The sequence below is a fragment of the Microtus oregoni genome, unplaced genomic scaffold, assembly GCF_018167655.1.
Source record: "Microtus oregoni isolate MIOR12 unplaced genomic scaffold, Mior012 000014F_ref0000157, whole genome shotgun sequence".
Classification (NCBI taxonomy): Eukaryota; Metazoa; Chordata; class Mammalia; order Rodentia; family Cricetidae; genus Microtus; species Microtus oregoni.
Genome location: NW_024543073.1, coordinates 36,584,876 through 36,605,345, shown reverse-complemented (window position 1 = coordinate 36,605,345; position 20,470 = coordinate 36,584,876). Strand labels below are relative to the sequence as shown.

At 39.9% G+C, this 20,470-nt stretch overlaps 1 protein-coding gene across 1 annotated transcript in view; it reads left to right on the top strand.

The window, feature by feature from the left end:
* Positions 1–20,470, top strand: part of Kiaa0825 (KIAA0825 ortholog) — a 411,723-nt gene that overhangs the window by 137,557 nt on the left and 253,696 nt on the right. Inside the window, exon 14 of the mRNA XM_041663776.1 lies at positions 5,050–5,189. Coding sequence (XP_041519710.1) covers positions 5,050–5,189 — 140 coding nt within the window. The remainder of the gene's footprint in view (positions 1–5,049; positions 5,190–20,470) is intronic.

Genomic DNA, 20,470 nt, shown 5'->3' with positions numbered 1-20,470 from the left:
GTTCATGGTATACAGCAGGATAAGGATGCAGGTTCATGGTATACAGCAGGATAAGGATGCAGATTCATGGTATACAACAGGATAAGGATGCAGGTTCACAGTATACAGCTGGATAAGGATGCAGGTTCATGGTATACAGCTGGATAAGGAGGCAGGTTCACGGTATACAGCTGGATAAGGAGGCAGGTTCACAGTATACTTCTGAATAAGGAGGCAGATTCACGGTATACAGTAGGATAACAGGTTCATGGTAGATAGCTGGATAAGGAGGCAGGTTCATGGTATACCTCTGGATTAAGAGGCAGGTTCATGGTATACAGCAGGATATGGAGGCTGGTTCATGTTATACAGCTACAAAAGGCGGCAGGTTTAGGTATTGTCTGTAGATTATTCCTTAACTGTTTAGTCTCAGGGTGTAGTGATCGTGGAGGAGGAAGCTGTGGTTGCTAGTTTCTCAGACTGAGGAAAACTCTGGCAGTTCCCATGAATCTGAGATACTGGGATCATTAACGTGGCCGTGCTCATGTCAGCAGTGCACATTCTCTCTGAACTGCATTTGCTTCTCATACGTTTAGTTAGACCTTGCTCTATCCCCACACCATTTCATCATAGAAGTCGATCTTCCTCTTCCACAGAACCTATAGAATTGAGACTGTGGGGGGTGCAAAGCAGATAATTTCACAGTGTATCAGCCTAAACTTCTGAAATAGAAACTCCTATGTTTACCTCCTGGTGCCTGGACCTGTGTAGTCTGTTGTGGCCCACTGTCGTCAAGGACAGTAGCCAATGCTGTTGGGTGTACCTGTAGGCTGAGCATCAAACTGTCCATTCCACCATCTAATAGCTTCTCTAAGACACATATTTGGTAGGATAAGTGAACTTATGGTCATAAAATCTGACCATAACTTGAGTATGATGTAGAACTCCTGGCCTGCACATTACAGTAAAGTTGGAAATAAGAAAAAGTGTACACTAGGAGTAGTAAGTTCACTGAGTTAAAAAAAAAAAACAAAACCATATGAGTACATAAAGAAAACTTGGAGAAACTATAAATGAGGTACTTTATAGTCATACAGCTAGGGTAGAGCTAAAAGTTCATGTGATTATTCTATAAAAATCATTTGTTATGTCCATAAATAAATAAAGATTGATCCTCATTACTTCTGGATTTGAGGAATTCTTTGGGCTAATCCACAGCCCAGAAACACAGCATTTATTGGAGTATAATTTTAGTACAAACCAACCATGAATTTATTCTGTCTCCCAGGATGAAATGTATGCATTTTTATGATTTGTAAATTTCTATTCTCTTTGGTATGTCATAGTAGAATTTGACATGTACATGTTTGATCACACACACACACACACACACACACACACACACACACACACACTTTCTGTCGTTGCTCAGACTCCTCACTTTCACAGCCTACCCGCTCAAAGGACGAGTGAACATGTGCTTCTCCATATGCCTCCCACAGACTTTCAGTGCATTCATTACTCAGAGCCTGGGGACTGAAGAATGTTTGTACTATTTTATTTTTCCGCATAGTGGTTCGTTCTACTGTACATTTCAAAATCTGTGGTAAGTTGGAAGATTCAAGAACTAAGGTGCATTTCAGTGAGCATCTTCCCATCTGTTAACTGAAGGGTTTTATTATTAACCAGGTATTCAAGTAAAGTAAAATAAAGGAATTCAGTTACTTTATTATATGAACAAGGGACTGCCTTAAAAACACTGCTTTTCTCTAATCAGTTTTCTACACTGCAAACATATGAGGAATCTCCCCTGTTTTAAACTCTCCAGTAGATACGGAGTCCCACTGTGAAGGCAGCCTCCCTGTGATCTTGCTCCTGTTTCCTCCAGCTGTCTGACAGAAACCCTCGCTGTACATTCCAGCCAAACCATCCCCAGCTGTGTCACTACTCACGTGTGACATGTAGATTGGAAAAGTTAGCCAACAAGGATATGTGTAACAATTGCCACCAGCTGCTTTGCCTCTATGGTACCTACCTGTAGGACTTCTTAGGAACCCAACACCCAAGGTTCAGGAAGGAAGTAGTGATGACCATGGTGTCTTTTGGAACCAGGTTCCAAACGGAAAAGTAACTCCAACTTCCAGAGATGCTCAGCAGCTATGGTTTGACTCTACTGGCTGAGAATTATTATTATCATTTTTTTTTTTTTTTGGTTTTTCGAGACAGGGTTTCTCTGTAGCTTTGGTGCCTGTCCCCGAACTAGCTCTTGTAGACCAGGCTGGCCTCGAACTCACAGAGATCCTCCTGCCTCTGCCTCCCGAGTGCTGGGATTAAAGGCGTGTGCCACCACCGCCTGGCCTGAGAATTAAATTGCTTATTCTTCTTTCTTCATCAGCCACCCATGGTAGAAATTTTTTTATCTAGAATTGCCCAAATACCCAAGTAGTTACTCTTGTTTCCAGTATTCAAGGCTTCACAAGGAAAGTCTAAATTGGTCCAAAGAACAGAGTGAAGAATCTTGTGCATCATGCAGTTATGAAATGTTCCTGACGCCATGCCAAGGAGGAAATGTTTTGAAATGCCTCATCTTTGATCCTTCTCTTTTTCTTCTCTTGCTCTAAATGCAAAGTTCTGTTCTTTTCTATTTTGCCTATCCATGTACATGCTAACAAATCAAATCAATCAGCATCACCTGCATTATACAGTGGTAGAAACTTTGGGTAACTGAAAACAAGTATACTAAAGACACTTGAGTCTAGATGGATGATGAAGTGATTTAACTGGTGAAATATTAAGTGTCGAAATGTGTGAGCTTGTCATAAATTTTTAATTCAGAGGCCACCATGAAGAGAATTTAGTGAAGAGTTTTCGGAGAAGGTGGAATTTTTGCTACAAATTAAATGGTTGTGTCTTAGGGTTACTGTGATGAACCGCCATAACCAAAAGCAAGTTGGGAGAAAAGCAAAGGGTTTATTTGACTTATACTTTCACGTCATAGTTCATTTTCCAAGGAAGTCAGGACAAGACTTCAAACAGGGTAGAACCCTGGAGGCAGGAGCTGATGCAGAGGCCATGGAGGGGTGCTGTTTACTGGCTTGCTCCCCATGATTTACTCAGCCTTCTTTCTTACAGAACCCAGGACCACCTGTCCAGGGTTGTGGCACCATCCACAATAGACTAGGCCCCCCTACAACAATTACTAAGAAAATGTCCTATGCTTGCCTACAATCAGATTTTAGGCAAGCAGTTTCTCAATTGAATTCCCTCTTTCAGATAACCCAGCATGTGTTGAATTAACTAAAACTAGCCAGAACATATGGGTAAAATTGAGGTAAATATAGAGTCATTCAAAGCTCCATGGATAAACAGTGTCTGAGTTAACCTAGAATGCTATGTAAGATACTGGGATGAACACGAGGGTACCAGCAGTCAGGTTCTGGTGAAGGCCTTCATCCAGGTTGCTAACAGGAAAATTCTTGTATTCTTGTATCCTCATGGCCAAAGCAGGGCAAGGTAGTTCTCTGAGCTCTTCATCTCAGAGCTCTAAAGCCACTCGCATCTCCACCTCCTGACCCCATCCTCAGATGTTACCACATTGTAATTGAAGTCGAAACCTTTGAATTTTGGAGCAACACATTTAGTCCATTATTACCAGCAAGTCAAGGCCAGTGTTGGATGGGTCCAAAGACAAAACGGCCTGAAAGTGTTCTGAATAATTTCTGTTTCTTCGAGTGTATTTAAGGAAGCACTGCCTTCAGCAGTGCCCCCAAACCTTAACAAGAAGCCGAGTTTCTTAGAGATACTTTGTTAGGGCACAGATTTCTGTGACCTACCCCTGCAATTTCTAATAAAAGGAAGCTGAAGAATTTAAGACAGATGTGATGATTCATACCTATAATCCCATTATTTGGGATTCCTAGGAAGAACGATTGCCTTGAGGTGGGGCAAGACTATGCGATACTGTAAGGTGAGTTCTGGGCCAACCCGAGTTTGAGAATGAGAAACAAACAGAAGAATTTCTGTGTTTGCGTTTAGCACGTTCTTTCACGCTGCTGCTTCTCATCTGCCGGAGATTGGCAGTTGAGATGTGTCGGTCTCTAATGGCCATCCACTTAGGGAGTCATTGCTAATGAGAGCGCAGCCAACTGTGCTGAGTGTGCTCCTTGCACACTCCTGCTTCCACACCTCCCAGATCACACCGCTCTTGCCCCACACAGTCCTTGGAGCCACTGCCATAGAGTAGGTCTGTTTCTCAGGTTTGCTGTTACTGTAAGTTCGTCACTCTTGTTATGACTTTCATACAAGCCAAACGGGGATTTCAGGAGGAAAGATGACGAATGCTGTTGATAACTCTGCTTTCTCATGCCCTGCTGCACAGGAAATGAAAGTAGTTCCCTGGGGAAGCTGATTTTCTGCTCAAAACTGATGACAGTTTAGAAAGCAGAAGGCTCTTTGTCTTGGGATTATTTCTCTTGATGACAGTACTTAAGTAGGGCACAGGGTGAGTGGTCGCTTTAATTCTGATAATAGCATCTTGATTTAAGGATTTTCTTATTAAATAATTAGATCATGGCTAGCCCTTCAGAGAAGTTTTGAATTCCTTTAGTTTTATCAGCAATGTCAATATAAAGCATTGTTCAAAGTATTCAAAATCCCACTAGACCATCTTTCCCAAATAAGAAAAGAAGCTAATAGCATATAGTAGTCACTTGTTATGCCCTCACTGAATGAACAAATGATGACATTCAAAAGAGATGTGTAAGTGGTTTTCTTTTCTCCATGAAAAAGAAAAAGAGAAATAAAAATAGAGTTCTGTAAAATATAGGCATGGTTATTTTGTGTCAATTTAAGGTTTGGCAGGCTACCAAGCATTAATTTACTTTTAGCTAGTTGAGATTAAATGTAATTCCTTCCCTGAGCAACCCTAAAGTAAGCAAGCATGAAAGCATTTTCAGAGTAATCTGGGAGGAATTGACATTTAAAGGGGTTAGCATTACATCGTGACTTTTAGGCTATTCATTTCATAGATAGATTAACTTCATTACTCCATATTATCTTGCATGTTGAAAGGCCTGCATCAGCTGGAGGACTGAACGCCAAGGGCAAGTTGAAACTACTCTTATCCCAACCATGCTGTAAGTGGAACCTACTTCTGGAGACCCTGCTCCATGGTGATGGCCTCATACCAAGAATCCTGCTGAAAAGCTCAAGTAAGTATTTGTAGTTTCAAGAACGTCCTAAACACAAAATAAAACAAGTCCAACAACAGAAAAAAATCCCCAGTCATTGTCAGACTTGAGTGAAACTGTTTTCCTACTTGAATATTAGACAAAGGGTTGCAACCAAACATGTACTGGCAGCCATGGACTGTTACAGCGAAGGAGCTACTGACCTGCTAACCAACTTGACTGATCTTTCTATTTCAGGACTTCCAAGTAAAAGAATGTTTATATATGGTGCTTTCAGTCACAAGTGCCAATTTATAGACGGTATCAACTTTCATGGCTTGAAATGCCTGAGAAAACTGGAGGAAAGCAGTTACATGTTCAAAGGGCAAATCTGAATTAGATAGTAAATAAGTATGTTACATTAGATGAGCACTTGGAATTTTAGTCTGTCTTGAAGAGTACTTATAGACGGCAAACCAGCAACTATGATATACAGTCATTTTCACTGTGGACAGAGAAGTAAATGTCAAGAGAATTTGAGTGAATATTGAGGAGTAAGAAACCATAATCCTCTTAATTAAAATGTCTTCCCTGACAGTACTGTTGAGGAAACAGCAAGAAGTGCTGTGTGAACACAGTGCCAAGTCCGCCCCTCACCTGTGCAGAGCGTTCTCACCATTCCACATCAACATATGGAATCCTCTTTAGATCACACATGAATCCAGACAGCCGAGTCCACCACTCACCTGTGCAGAGTGTTCTCATATTCCACATCAACATATGGATTCCTCTTTAGATCACACATGAATCCAGACAGCCGAGTCCACCCCTCACCTGTGCAGAGCGTTCTCACCATTCCACATCAAAATATGGATTCCTCTTTAGACCACAGATGAATCCAGACAGCCGAGTCCACCACTCACCTGTGCAGAGTGTTCTCATATTCCACATCAACATATGGAATCCTCTTTAGATCACACATGAATCCAGACAGCCGAGTCCACCACTCACCTGTGCAGAGTGTTCTCATATTCCACATCAACATATGGAATCCTCTTTAGACCACAGATGAATCTGGACAGCCAAGTCCAACACTCACCTGTGCAGAGTGTTCTCACCATTCCACATCAACCTATGGTTTCCTCTTTAGATCACACATGAATCCAGATAGTCGAGTTTCCTAAATCAGATTCATTTTTGTCCAGTTCCTCCCCACATGCAGGCTCACATCCAAGTCCTTCTGCCATTCAAACTAGATGAGTTTTTCGACCTTTTGATTACACCCCATCAGGTATTCCCTTCCATGGGCCACAGACCTGTATTTGTGCCCACGTTCCTCTGTAGCTTGGCTCACTGGGCTTCTTATCTAGCGGCCCCAAGCCACTCTGCTTCTCCCAGTGTGCAGGAGCCCATTTCTGTTTCAGATGCATGAACACTCTTCATCTTGGCTTCTTATTTCTCTGAACTCCAATGCTGGCTTACTGTTGTCACTTTTATATGTGAATGAGGGAAATGTCCCTACATGCTACCAGCCCATGCATCTATAAATGAGGCCCGTGGCATTCCCTTGTCCAAACTGCTCCAGTTATTTCTGGTAAGTTTTTAGTTTTCTTACCACCACCGGGATCTCACCTGGTTGTTTCAAAGTTTATAAGATATATATTTAAGCTTTATGTCATGATATTAATGGTCATATAGGGCACTAATTCTAGAAATAAACTTCATCTTGCTTCTTTTTTAAAAAATATTTATTTATTTATTTATTATGTATACAATATTCTGTGTATATGCCTACAGGCCAGAAGAGGTCACCAGACCTCTTTACAGATGGTTGTGAGCCACCATGTGGTTGCTGGGAATTGAACTCAGGATCTCTGGAATAGCAGGCAATGCTCTTAACTGCTGAGCCATCTCTCCAGCCCTTCATCTTGCTTCTTATATGTGATTTCAGGCTTGAGTTTGAAGTAGATACTAGGAATTTACTTTGCTTACCTCATATACTTAACAAGTTGTGGTCCTTTCACATCTCCGAGATCTGTTGCATATGATATTTAAAATGTTTAAGTTTTCTGCAGTGATCCGTGACCATTCCTAACATTGACCTTTGAAGTCTCCAAAACAGTTGAGAATCCACCTGAATTGTAGTAATGCCACTAAGCTGGTAAGCACCACCCAAAGATGAGTTTTGGACTACAAAGTGCGTAGGACAATTTCAAGGTTGCTAGCTGAGATGGTCCAACCAATTAGGCTACTCCAGCCAGGATTTCATATAAGCTCTGTACCTTCCCATCAAACCAATACTAGATAATAGCTAGATTTTCTAGGGCTTTACCATAACCTCAATTTTCTCAGGGTCCCCTAAAGATGCCGTGATCCCCAGACAACAGGAAGTAATTGATGTCCATATTCCTGAGAGGTGTCATGGGTGGTTTTTGGTCTTTCAGTGGATGTTTGTCATTGTTTAACAAGTTGTTATTGACCATGGTAAGGGAAGTAACTAAGCAAAGGAAATTATATTCGGGGATCTCATTCTGAAAGGAAAAAAGGGAGTTATATAAATGATAGGATTAAAAGGTAGATTATTGAATGTACATTCAAACTAAAAAGGCAAACAAGTCTCAAATATTCTACATTGTTTTGATTTTTATATTGATACAAATTTAAGTTTATTTTTGTTATACTGTATATATTTTTCTGATTTTATTAAGGTATTATAATTTTCTAATTCTTTGTGTGTGTGTGTGTATTTTATTTTATTTTTATTAAAAATTTCTGCCTCCTCCCCGCCTCCCTATTCCCTCCCCCTCCTTCTGCAGACCAAAGAGCAGTCAGGGTTCCCTGCCCTGTGGGAAGTCCAAGGTCCTCCCCCCTCCATCCAGGTCTAGGAAGGTGAGCATCCAAACAGGCTAGGCTCCCACAAAGCCAGTACATGCAGTAGGATCAAAACCCAGTGCCATTGTCCTTGGCTTCTCAGCAGCCCTCATTGTCCGCCATGTTCAGAGAGTCTGGTTTTATCCCATGCTTTTTCAGTCCCAGCCCAGCTGGGCAGCTGAGGAGAGAAAGCCTGAAATGGCCTGATCCTATAGCCATACTAATGAATATCTTGCATATCACCATAGAACCTTCATCTGGCGATAGATGGAGATAGAGACAGAGACCCACATTGGAGCACTGGACTGAGCTCCCACGGTCCAAATGAGGAGCAGAATGAAGGAGAACATGAGCAAGGAATTCAGAACCACGAGGGGTGCACCCGCCCACTGAGACAGTGGGGCTGATCTAATGGGAGCTCACCAAGGCCAGCTGGACTGGGACTGAATTTTCTAATTCTTGAAGTGCTATTATCACACATTGTTTAAGATAATTAAGAAATGTATGTTAGTAGTTAGTCAACTATAAGAATCAAATTTATGGCCATGTTCAGTATGTGAGCAAAGTCATACAGATATATTTTATATAGACAGATGTTCTTCAAACACTTCAGAGACATATAGAATATGGAATTTAAAATGTTTTAATAACATAAGGTTTTTATGACAGTAAGACATTTCTGCTCCTGGAAGCATCAATTTTCTTCAAAAATTGATGATGGGCATTGAAGAACCTCCTTATGGAGTTTGCTTTTATTTTGGCAAAGTTAAACACTGAGCAAGAAACTGCCTTTGCCTCAACTGCTGACCGTATGCCATACAAACCTGACAAGCAAAACACAAAAGAAAGTGGTTACTAAATAGTCCTTCAAAATTCCTGCTTCACAGAAAAGTCTGCCAGATATTCTAGACCTGTAGACAAAGATAAATGCCCCAGTGTAGTAAGGGAATCTTGGGTCATTGTCTGGGCAGCCAAATGACTCTGTCGTTTCTATAGTTTTTGCAGTTGTTTGCTCTGCACTTTCTATTTACTCAGATAATATAAATTTCTTGGGTCTCTAATGGAATTGGAGAAGAGATGTAGTTACAGTTTTTCTTGTTACCAAATTCAGAAAAGAAATTCACAAAAATGTGTAAAGTGTATAAGGTTGGCAGACATAAAAGCTTAGGTTGCTTGTCTAAGAAAATGTTTTGAGGTCTAAAATGATAGTTTTTGGTTGGCAAAACAAGATAGGATAGAAAATGAATTTCGTGCCAAATGTTGGACTCACCAAGATAGGATGGATATGAAGAATTTGGTTTGAATTTGCCAAATGCAAGCACCCTGGAAATTGTAATAATTCTTACCTGATAATTGTTTATCAGTTACTGTGTTAGAGTTAAGACCTTTTTTTTTATTTAGACAAAAAGAGAGAAATGTTGTGGGATATTGTGATCACACTCTGACATTTCCAAGACTAGCAATAAAGTTTACTTTGAATCAGAACGTGGAGCTAGCTACTAGCTGAACAAAATTAGTCATAGAGGTTCTGGATGATTGAGGACAGATAGAAAAGGAGGTGGTAGATTGGTAGATTAGGTAGTAGAAAAATTCTTGGCCCTTTTTAGATCAAGGAAGGAGAGAGAAGAAGTCACTGGCAGTTTCCCCACTTCTTCTCTGATCATTCAGGTTCTTACCCAATATTTGACTCCTGAGTTTTTATTTATAAAGAATAATTAGATGAACACTTCAGTTTGTGTCCTCCATCTTCTCTGGCTCTTGCATTTTATCTGCTTCATCTTCTGCAAAGTTTCTTGAATTCTAAGGGGAGGAATTTGATGGAGACATCCACATTAGGACTGAGTGGTCAAAGGTCTCTCACTCTCTTCACATTGTCTGCCTGTGTGTCTCTTCATCTGTTTCTATCTACTGCAGATAGTAGCTTCTCTGACGATGGCTGAGAAAGACACTTATCTATGAGAATAGCAGCATGTCATGAGAAATCATTTCATTGTCATGTTTCTTTAGAAGAACAGTAGTGGTGTTTGGTTTTCCCCAAAATCCCTGACCACTCTTGTATCAGGCTCTTGGACAACCGAGCAGTATCAGGAAGAAGTTCCATCTCATGGAGTGGGTCTTAAATCCAATCAGATATTCTTTGGTTACTCTCATAAGTGGCTTTGTGCCACTATTGCAGTAGTACATCTTGCAAGTCAGTCATCATTTTAGATTGAAGGGTTTGTTTGTTACTGGTTAGGTGTCTGCATTTCTCTTTTGGTAGCAATCAAAGTACACTCTATTACCATGAACACTTGTCATTAGGAGTGAAGGCTCTCTTTAGACAGCAGCTCAACTTCTCTGCATTGAACATGTTATGTTGGCATTGTCGTGAGCAATAGATCTTACTGTGAGATTGCAGAGAGCAGGTAATAGTCTTGACAATATCCTGAGTTGTTTGAGGCATTCTTATGGGGCACTTTTGGGCATTACTTTGAATAGAGGTAATCCATTCCTTCACTGGAAATTTCATTTGTTGACAAAAATGTCTAGTTGGACTCTTTCTCCCCTGTTATTTGGTGATTTCATATATATTTTCTTCATATACATATTCTGAACTTTCAGACAAAGTGGCTAAATGACATGAATAGTATCTGACAAATTTCAAAGAATTACTCTGACATTGAAACTCAAGGGTATCATCCCCTAGAAGAAATGGTATCCTATTGATAAAGTTTTTCAGATGTAGAATAATATAAAAAAATCAGAACTCACATTTTTCTTATTATATTAATGCAACTTAGTAAAATAAATGAAAATATACTTCTGAATAATAATCTGAATTTTTTAAACAAATCCAACTTTTTTCAAAACTGATGGCCACCTCCTTATGTGTATCACAGGATGCTGTTTGGGAGAGACTTGCAGTCTCAGGTAAGGTCCTTAAAGAAAATATTAGCATGTTTGCTGAACTTCCCAAATGCAGATCAGTTCTTGTAAGGCTTTTTACTTTATATGTCAGCTTTGGTATTGTCCCATATTGAATTTACCAACCTACTTCAAATAGTTTGAATATAAAGTGGCAAAATTATTACATGTCGGTTGAGCAACCACTATAATAAGCTCTGTAACATGAGGGCCGGCTTGTTGGGGTTTATGTCCTGCCCAGTTCCCCACCACCAGCAAACCCCAAGAGAAAGTCACACAGACATCTCCATAAGTTATAAAACTGATTGGCCCATTAGCTCAGGCTACTTATTAACTCCTGTAGCTTATATTAACCAATTATTCTTATCTATGTTAGCCACATGGCTTGGTATCTTTCTCAGTCGGGCAGATTACATCTTGCTTCTCAGTGGTCTGGGCAGGAGTGGGAGGAATGGGCTTCCTCCTTTCCAGCATTCTCCTGTTCTCATTGCCCCGCCTCTACTTCCTGTCTGGTTGCCCTGCCTATACTTCCTGCCTGGCCAATCAGTGTTTTATTAAAATACATGATTGACAGAATACAGATGATTCTCCCGCACCACTTCCCCCTCTTTTTTTTTAAACAAAGGAAAATATCCATAGTCCATTTTTTTGGGATTATGGGCGTAGTATTCCAGGCTACTTCCTGCTGATTGGGGGCGCTGATAATCTTATGGGGACCTAAAGAGAATTATCATCAAGTCCTGACTGAAGTATCCTGTGAGTCTTGATCACCTCAGGCATCAGTCCTGAATCTGTTTTGGATGTAGAACTCTGATAGCAAGCCATCAGTTCCTACTGGAGATTTCTCAGATGGTCTTCCTTGATCAAAACTGATTTTTCTTAATTCAGAATGAATCCACAGTCTTTCATTTCCTGGGGAAACAAAAGCAAAATCTCTTCTCCAAGGTAACATACCTTTTGATTTCAGTTTTGAAGTCAAGGTATTTTCAAAATACCTATCTGGAATTAATTCAGCAGCATTTATAAGCAAATATCTTTTAGCAGCTGTTGCTCCTTCCTCAGCATTCAAACAATTCAAAGAAAACATAATAATATCAAGATTCTCTGTGTATTTTCTATCTTTATGCGGCTTTATTTTAACCTCTATATTTCTTTTCTTTTACTTTTACTTTTTGAGACAGGTTCTCTGTATATCTTTGTCCTGGAATAACTCTGTAGACCAGGCTGTCTTTGAACTCACAGAGATCTGTCTGTCTCTGCCTCCCTAGTGCTGGGATTAAAGGTGTGTGCTACCACACCTTGAACTAACAGAGATCTGTCTGTTCCTGCCTCCCAGGCATTGGGATTAAAGGCATGAAAGGCATTTGCTACCACACCTTGAAGTCACAGAGGTCAATCTACCTCTGCTTCCCAAGTGTTGGGATTAAAGGTGTGTATCACCACACCCAAACTAATGTCTTTCTTTCTTTATTTTAAGGACTTTAACCCTTTTTTAAACCTGTATATATTTTTAACAAACTGTAAACCATTTAGAGGTTTTTTTGAATCTCTCTTTACTGTGTATCTCTCTCTCTCTCTCTCTCTCTCTCTCTCTCTCTCTCTCTGACTACACAGTCTTTAATTAACCAAGCAACATGGGTGGAATTAAATGGTGGCTTTGACAGCTGGATCCAGCCCATTCCTTGGCTTTTTGTGATTTCAGCCTCATGGTGGAGGTACCGACTGTAACCATGTTTATTGTCATAACTCTATGGTGTTTTTAAGGTCCTTGTCAGCAAGCAAGCTGCAACAGTCAAATGCTTTCTCTGTAGCTGACCTCCTGCCTCAAAGAGTCAGAGTTTGCACTGGCAGGACGGCCCAGAAAGCCAGCATTTTAAAATAGCACAACTTTTTTCCTGCTACGGCTGAAAACTGAGAAGTATGCAGTCAGCTTTTCATCAACACCATTTAAGTGTTTCATGTTTGGACCTCTTAAAGAGCTGCAGGGTTTTGCAGCTAAAGCTGAGTCAGGAAGGCTCTCTTAAATGAGAGCACTTGCCTCTAGCAAGCAGAGCAGAACTGAGAGATTGCTGCTACCAAAAAGCCATGCTTTACTCTATTCTTTTCTGCCCAGAATTACTTCCCAAGCTCTCTCGGGTTTTATGTGGTTGCAGTTATCCACATTGGGCACCATTATGTAACATGAATAGGCCTGCTTGTTGGGCTTTCTGTTCTGCCCGGTACCCCACAGCCGGAAAGCCCCAAAGAAAATCACACAGAGCTCTCCATAAGTTATAAAACCGATTGGCCCATTAGCTCAGTCTTCTTATTAGCTCTTGTAGCTTATATTGACCCATTATTATTATCTATGTTAGCCACATAGCTTGGTACCTTAGGCTGAGAATTAGTATAAGTTGGCACTGTGAAGTAGCCTGGAAAACTATGGCCACATTCCCAATAAAAGGACTATGGATATTTTCCTTGGTTAAAAAAAAGAGGGGGAATTGTCTGTATTGTGTCAATCAAGTTTTAAATAAACACTGATTGGCCAGGCAGGAAGTATAGGTGGGTCAACCAGACAGGAAGTAGAGGTGGGGCAATGAGAACAGGAGAATTCTGGGAAGGAGGAGGCCCATTCCTTCCATTCCAGCCCAGACCACCAAGCAGCAAGATGTAACCTGCCCGGCTGAAAGGTACCAAGCCATGTGGCTAACATAGATAAAAATAATGGGTTAATATAAGTTACAAGAGCTAATAAGAAGACTGAGCTAATGTGCCAATCAGTTTTAAAACTTATGGAGATCTCTGTGTGATTTTCTTTGGGACTTGCTGGCTATGGGGTACCGGGCAGCACAGAAACCCCAATGAACAGGCCCATTCATGTTACAAAGCTCCTGTAGAATTCTTGTCACCTTAAGTTAGAAACATCATGTTTATAGAATTTATTAATTATTGTAATAATATTCATAAAAATAAATTAGTACTAATTTTTATAGAAATTATGTTTTGATCATATGCTTATAAAAGCAAAACATTATTAATTAAACAAAATGATTCTTGACTTCTCATGAGACATCTTCATAAATAATTTCTTTTTGGCTTACCTAAAAAATTTAATTTCATGTTGTCTCAGAAAATATTATATTGAGATTTGATAGATAGATAAATTTATAATATAAAATGTCTGATAAGAGATTTTCAACTGAAAGCTGAAGATACCATTCCAATTTGAGATGTTTCTGACTTTATATTATATGGTTATCAAGAAAAATTTTGTGCCAAGTATATTGTGTTTGAAACAATGGCAAAGCCTGTTTTTATATGTAAATATATGTGTATCTTATATACATATAGTATATATCGTACTTATATTAGAAACAATGCAAAGCCTTTACATACATATGTGTGTATACAGAGATACACACACACACACATATGATTTGCTGAGACCATGTGGCCTGCAAGGCTTTTACATGTAGCCTCAAAAGAACAGAACATTTTGCAGTTTCCCATTTGTCATTTGGGAGGCTTTTGCTGCTAAGTGATATTTGAATGAAGTAAGACGAACATGCCTTTCTTTGCTTGTTGTCTCCAAAATAATCCCCAGTGACACTTCTTGGTTTCTGGTGATATTCCACCATAATGTAATAGCAGTCTATCAAATATGCAATATTTAACATGCCCCAGGCATTGGTTGTAAAAGCTTTAAATGAATTTTCTCACTGACTCCTCATGATACTACAGTGTGTTAGTACACTCCATTTAACAAAAGAAGAAACCAAGACACAGAGAAAGCTAAGCTGCTCAGCTAGTAGGCAGAAGTGCAGTATTGGACCCTTGTACCTGGCTTCAGGAGTCTGTGCATCGGCCCTCCAAACCACAGGCATCAAATAAAGTCACAGAATGCATAGAAAGTTACAGTGCTGAGGAAGTCTAGGGAGCACCCAGCAGTCATAAAACAGATAACTGATATAGTGTGCTTTCCAAGATTACAAAATGTCCAACAATAACCAAGAAATGAATCTGGAAAGACTGCTAACTAACGTTTGGCTGGTACTAGTGCACAGCAGTTGACCTAAAGTAGATGAATCAGTTCAAATTCTCTTGCCATGTAGTATAATTTCCTGATATTCTAATATCAAAGAGTATGGCAGAAGCTAGCTTAGTGTTCTGTTGTGGTACACACGTGTGTGTGCTTGTGTGCATGTGTGTGTGTGTATACACACACACCACTTCCTAGGTGTAACCAAAGCCCCATTCTAGAAAATGCCTTAATGTGAGCTCCTTCTCCGTATTCTTAGTTCACCTAACACTGACGTCATTGGCTGCATTTGCAATAACGACAATTCCACTACAGGTCTCTAACTGATCAATGTTTTTTTAAATTGGATTTGTAACCTGTTCTTACTGAGAGCAGTATGGAGTACCTCTGTGTTTTTATACTAGTGTTTTTCAAGGTCCTTTCTGGGAATGACTAATGTACTAGCCTGGAGACATCAGTGTACTCCAGAGAATCATATAGTCTCAGACACAGCTACCGTCCAGGGTGGGCTCCGTCTATAAAGATGTGGGTAGGGGCTGGAGAGATGGCTCAGTGGTTAAGAGCACTGACTGCTCTTCCAGAGGTCCTGAGTTCAATTCCCAGCAACCACATGGTGGCTCACAGCCATCTGTAATGAGATCTGGTGCCCTCTTCTGGCATGCAAGCATACATGGAAGGAATGTTGTATACATAATAAATAAATAAATCTTAAAAAAAAAAAAAAAAAAGATGTGGGTAGTAATGCTGCTGGGTGGTGGCAGGACAATCATATCAATCAAGTTTTGTTGTTGAGACACAAGCACCTGGAACTGAGAATGCTGTTAAAGTTAGAGCTTGCAGTTCATTGGCTTTTGGCTTTTGACAGGCTCCAGGTGATGCTGCTCCTGCTAATGGTGCCCACAGTTGCTGAGCAGCAAAGCCCCTGGAGGTGCACGTGGCAGAGACAGTTCACCATTTGATCTCCATTTTCTGCTCAGGTTCACACTGCACACCTTGCAGATAGAATGTATTTACACTGCAGCAGGAAAAAAAATTGTTCTGAAAGCTCAGAGACTTGATCTGAGTTTGACCTCTGCCAAAAATGTAGGAGACCGCCAACTATCATCATAAAATAGTAGAAGATAAAGTTTCCCTTCTTTTGGGTGTCTATGTGCCCAGCCAGGTATTTCCCTAGTATCTGTCACGTAGATGAAAACTAGGTAAAATAAATGGTTTCAAATTTTCTTACTACTCCTTCACAAATAGTTTGGGACATCAGCAATATGGATTTTGCTATCTTGTACACACAGAGAATCAGACCTAATCTTGCTTGACTTCTAACTCCAATGATTTGCATTCCAGCTTTTTAAGGGTACTTAAAATGTCTAATATGACTACAGGAACGAGGCGTTCGTTGGTAGTTAATGTACATCTACATTAATGTGTAATGGGATTGGGCATCAGACTACGAGTGCTCCTATTAGGAGTTTTTGCAGCATCTTTCTCCTTAGCGACTCAATGTGATCTAACATATCAGTTCATTTGTGACCTTGAATTACCAGGGCTACTGTGTAAATATGGAAATACATGCAAAGAAGTTGTATAATTTTTCCACATGATTTTTCAAATGATCATTTTTTTGCAGTTATAATATCTATATTTACTTTATCTTTTATCATAACTAAGGAAAACTGTATTATTAGTATCTATTCTGCAACTCCATCAAAGATTCCTGAAGGATATAATATTACCTAAGTAAGCAGGAAGTACATTGTAAGCAACTTCCAAAACTCTAGAAATGACAGAGACATCTCACTGCCTGGACAGTCTCCAAAAGTTCTTCTGTACCATCGGAACATCCATCTTTAGCCTACAGGTCCATTGTAACTGGCAAACTTTTCTATGAATCAGGAAATTTCAAAGTCAGTTCTGCCTATATTGGCAGTTTCCAGTCATTTTCTTCTGTGTCCTGAAGAATATCTTGCAGATTCTTTCATGAAGCAGGAACCCCTGAAGGATCATCTCACCTTTAGGCAAGTTTAGCAGTCATTTCTCTGTGAGTCCTGCATGTCCAGTTTATCAAGCAATACAGGCAAGAGCAGTTTCTTGCCCAAATGGCTAACAAATTCCATAAGGAGCCTCTTCGATGCCCATCATCTTCTTGAAGTAGCTTGGTGCTGTCAGGAACAAATGTATCTCACTGTCATGAAAAGTCCTAAAATTTTAAGCATTTTAAATACCATATTCTGTAGTCTTTGAAAGGTTTGAAGAATGTCTATCCATCTGAAACAAATCTCTTTACATCTAGAAAATCTAATTAACATGACTACAAGCTTGACTATTATACACGATTATCTATTAAACTGTATTTCTTAATTATACATTCCATTTTTAAATGAATCAAATGATCATTTTTTAAAGGAAAGAAGAGCCATTATTTTCCGAAAGTCTATTGTTTCATGTGAATTAAAAAGATAACACAATACTTTCTGAGATGAGTTTTTTCCTAAAAGATGAGTTTCTGGAAATGATTCACTTGATTTTATAACTGAGTTCTCTATTTAGAGGGCATTAAGTAGCATTAGGCACTGTTAGAGGCTGTAAGTGCAACTGTCCACATGAGCACATGGAGATTACCTTCATATAGCTCAGTTTCCAGGGGTTTGATTGCTGGTGAAAAGTGGAAAGGACAAACCTTATAAAGTAAATGATAGAAATCAGAGAAGCTCAGCTATAGTTAGGACTTGGGGTGTTGTTCTCAGACAGGATCTGGGGGGGGGGGGGACCGAGTGTTAAATGCAGTATTATTAAACTAACTCCCATCAGATTCAGATTTGATCTTGTTTTTCATAGTGAGCTCTGTTGTGACACTGAAATTATATACTTTCCTTAAAGATATTTTTAGGTGCTCCCCCTGCCATGGCTGGTTTGTTGGTCTACTGTTTTGGATTTCCTTGTTCTGAATGCTGTATGTTCTGCCCTCACATTTCTCATCTAACATCTTAGCCTCTTTTCTTCAGTGCGTTACTGTCTGGTTGATTCAGCATCCCTGAGCACATGGCTCACTCTTCTATAACATTTCTGCCAAGTCCCGCAGTGAGTCAGCAGGAGCTTTTCACTAGCATCTTAGAGAAAATAAGAGGTATACATCCTTGGAGAGCAAACACTTGTGTGTAATGGAGGTGTAAACCTGTGTTAGCTGCAAAGCACCCTCCTGATGCCCATCTTTCTCTGAAGCAGTAACCAGTTCAGCATTGAAAGGAGCTGAAGATGGTGTGCACTCTCTTCACGCATTATCAAAGGGGGTCTGGTTCAAAATCTTATATTCATTTTACTGTATAAAGTATTGATAGAATAGATGGAAATTAAAGTAGCAGCTTTATTACTGGGTATCATTGCTGGTAGGTACAGGGTCAAAGAATGTGACTTCAAGAGTGCCAATACGGAAGTGCCGAGTCCAATCTCTGTCTTCCCCCAGCTCCCCACTGACCACTTTCCAATGCACTACTTGGTCTGAAAAACCAAGTTGTCTTGCCTTGGCAAAGTCTGTCTTAACGAAAAGAAAATCATGGTTTAAAGGAAAGTCCTCACAGTCAGGCATACCACAAATGATAAAAACAGAACAAAACAACTGGTTAATTCAACCAGTGTTCCTGGCCTGAGACTCCTTCCCTAGTGTGGAGGACAAGAAGGGTGGAGAAGCTACCAAAGTGATTGACTGACTGTGGAAGACAGTGAGAGAGACAGGACAAGGCAGATGGTGTCATGTCAGAGGATTTCTCCTGAGGAAAATTATTCATTGCAAATGACAAAGTGAATGACTTATATTTACACAGTGATGCTTTAGGTACACAGAACTTGCTGATTTTTTTATTTGATCTCTTTTCTCTCCTCTCCTCTCCTCTCTTCTCATCTTTTCTTTTCTTTCTGACAGAGTCTTGTCTGTAACCATGGCTGGCTGATCTCACTTACATCCATCCTCCTACCTCTGCCTTCTGAGTTGACCTCGTCAATTTCCATTTCTTTCATTATTGAAGACATTATAAAGACATACCTAAAGAATTTTATATTGGATAAACTAATGTCTTACTCAGAGGCAGAAGAAAGGAAAAGGGGAAAAATGAAAGAAAGAAATATACCTGCATTTGGAAGAGAAGGAGGAACAGCAGGAAGGAGAAGTAATGTCCCCCCTTCTCCCACTGTGAGGTTTATAACTGAGGCATCTATAAAGAAATACCAGCCAACTGGACGACAGACATTTGTTTACTATAAATATTGCTGCACTGTCCTTCAGTAAGGAAGATCAATGGAAACAGGGTAACCTGCGTGTTTCTAACTTTTTTAGAGATTTATTCATTTATGTCAGCCTGCATAAGCTTTTGTATACCACCTGCATGCAAGGACCTATAGAGGCAAAAACAAAAAGTCCTATCCCATTAAACTAGAATTATAGGTGGCTATGAACTGCCATATGCCACACAAGAACAGTAAGTGAATATTTTGATGTGCATGCACAGTTGTTGGGAGTATGATGGAAGAAGAATTCTTCATAGGAATTAACCTCAGTAACTTAGTGATGCTTGTTTAGGTTTCCCCATGTGCCTGTATCTTCAGAAATGAGGGCTTTCCTTTCCTTCTGATACAAAGAGGGACTTCAGTAATGCTGACCTCTTGATCTGCTATAGAGGAAATCAGACTTCTGTTCCCTGCTTCAGGAGAGAAGCTGAGACTCCTAGATGTTTTCCCAAATGCCAGTTTACCATGCTTGGGAGTACTGTGTCCTGAACCTGAGACTAGTTTTACAAGTAGCTCAATTTCAAACAAACAATAAGACAAAAAATGGTAAAACAATTTAATTATGCTCAATTCTATCTTGTCATACACGAGCCTCACTCATGCCCCTTTTCCATCGAACAGCAGCAAAATAACATGGGTCTCCCAGCCCTCAAAAAGTAACTTAAAGAAAGTCAATCCAAGGTGAGTGTTCTTGCAAGGTCTAGGGGACTATCCGAATGAGAGATAGCACAAGAATACCACAAGGGTATAAGGGGGAAATCAAAAGGAAAATAAAACAATGTGATTGGACCTTTGGAAAAGACCATGGTCTTTATTAGGTTCCAGAGACACAGCCCTAAACACATCTAGGCTGTTTGGCACTCTCCTGCCTGGCCTACTGGATAGGGGGAAGTTTCCCATCACTCATATGACAGCTCGTGCCATCTGTAACTCTAGTTCTAGGGCATCTGTTTTCTCTTCCAGCCTCAGCAAGCATCAGGCATGCAACTGGTACACAGATATACATACAGGCAAAACACTCATTTCCATTAAGGAAAACAAAAGATTTGAAAAGAATGAAATAGGGTATTACTATCATTTATGTCAGGACAACGGACACAAGCAGGAATGACACGTATAAATTCTTACATGGTTGTCATGATTTCATGTGTACCTATCACCCAACATACATATGCCTGCTCACACAGTGAATACCAAGAAGTCAAAGCCCAAGCCCCTCAAATCTTTACCAGTGACTGACATATAATAAGAA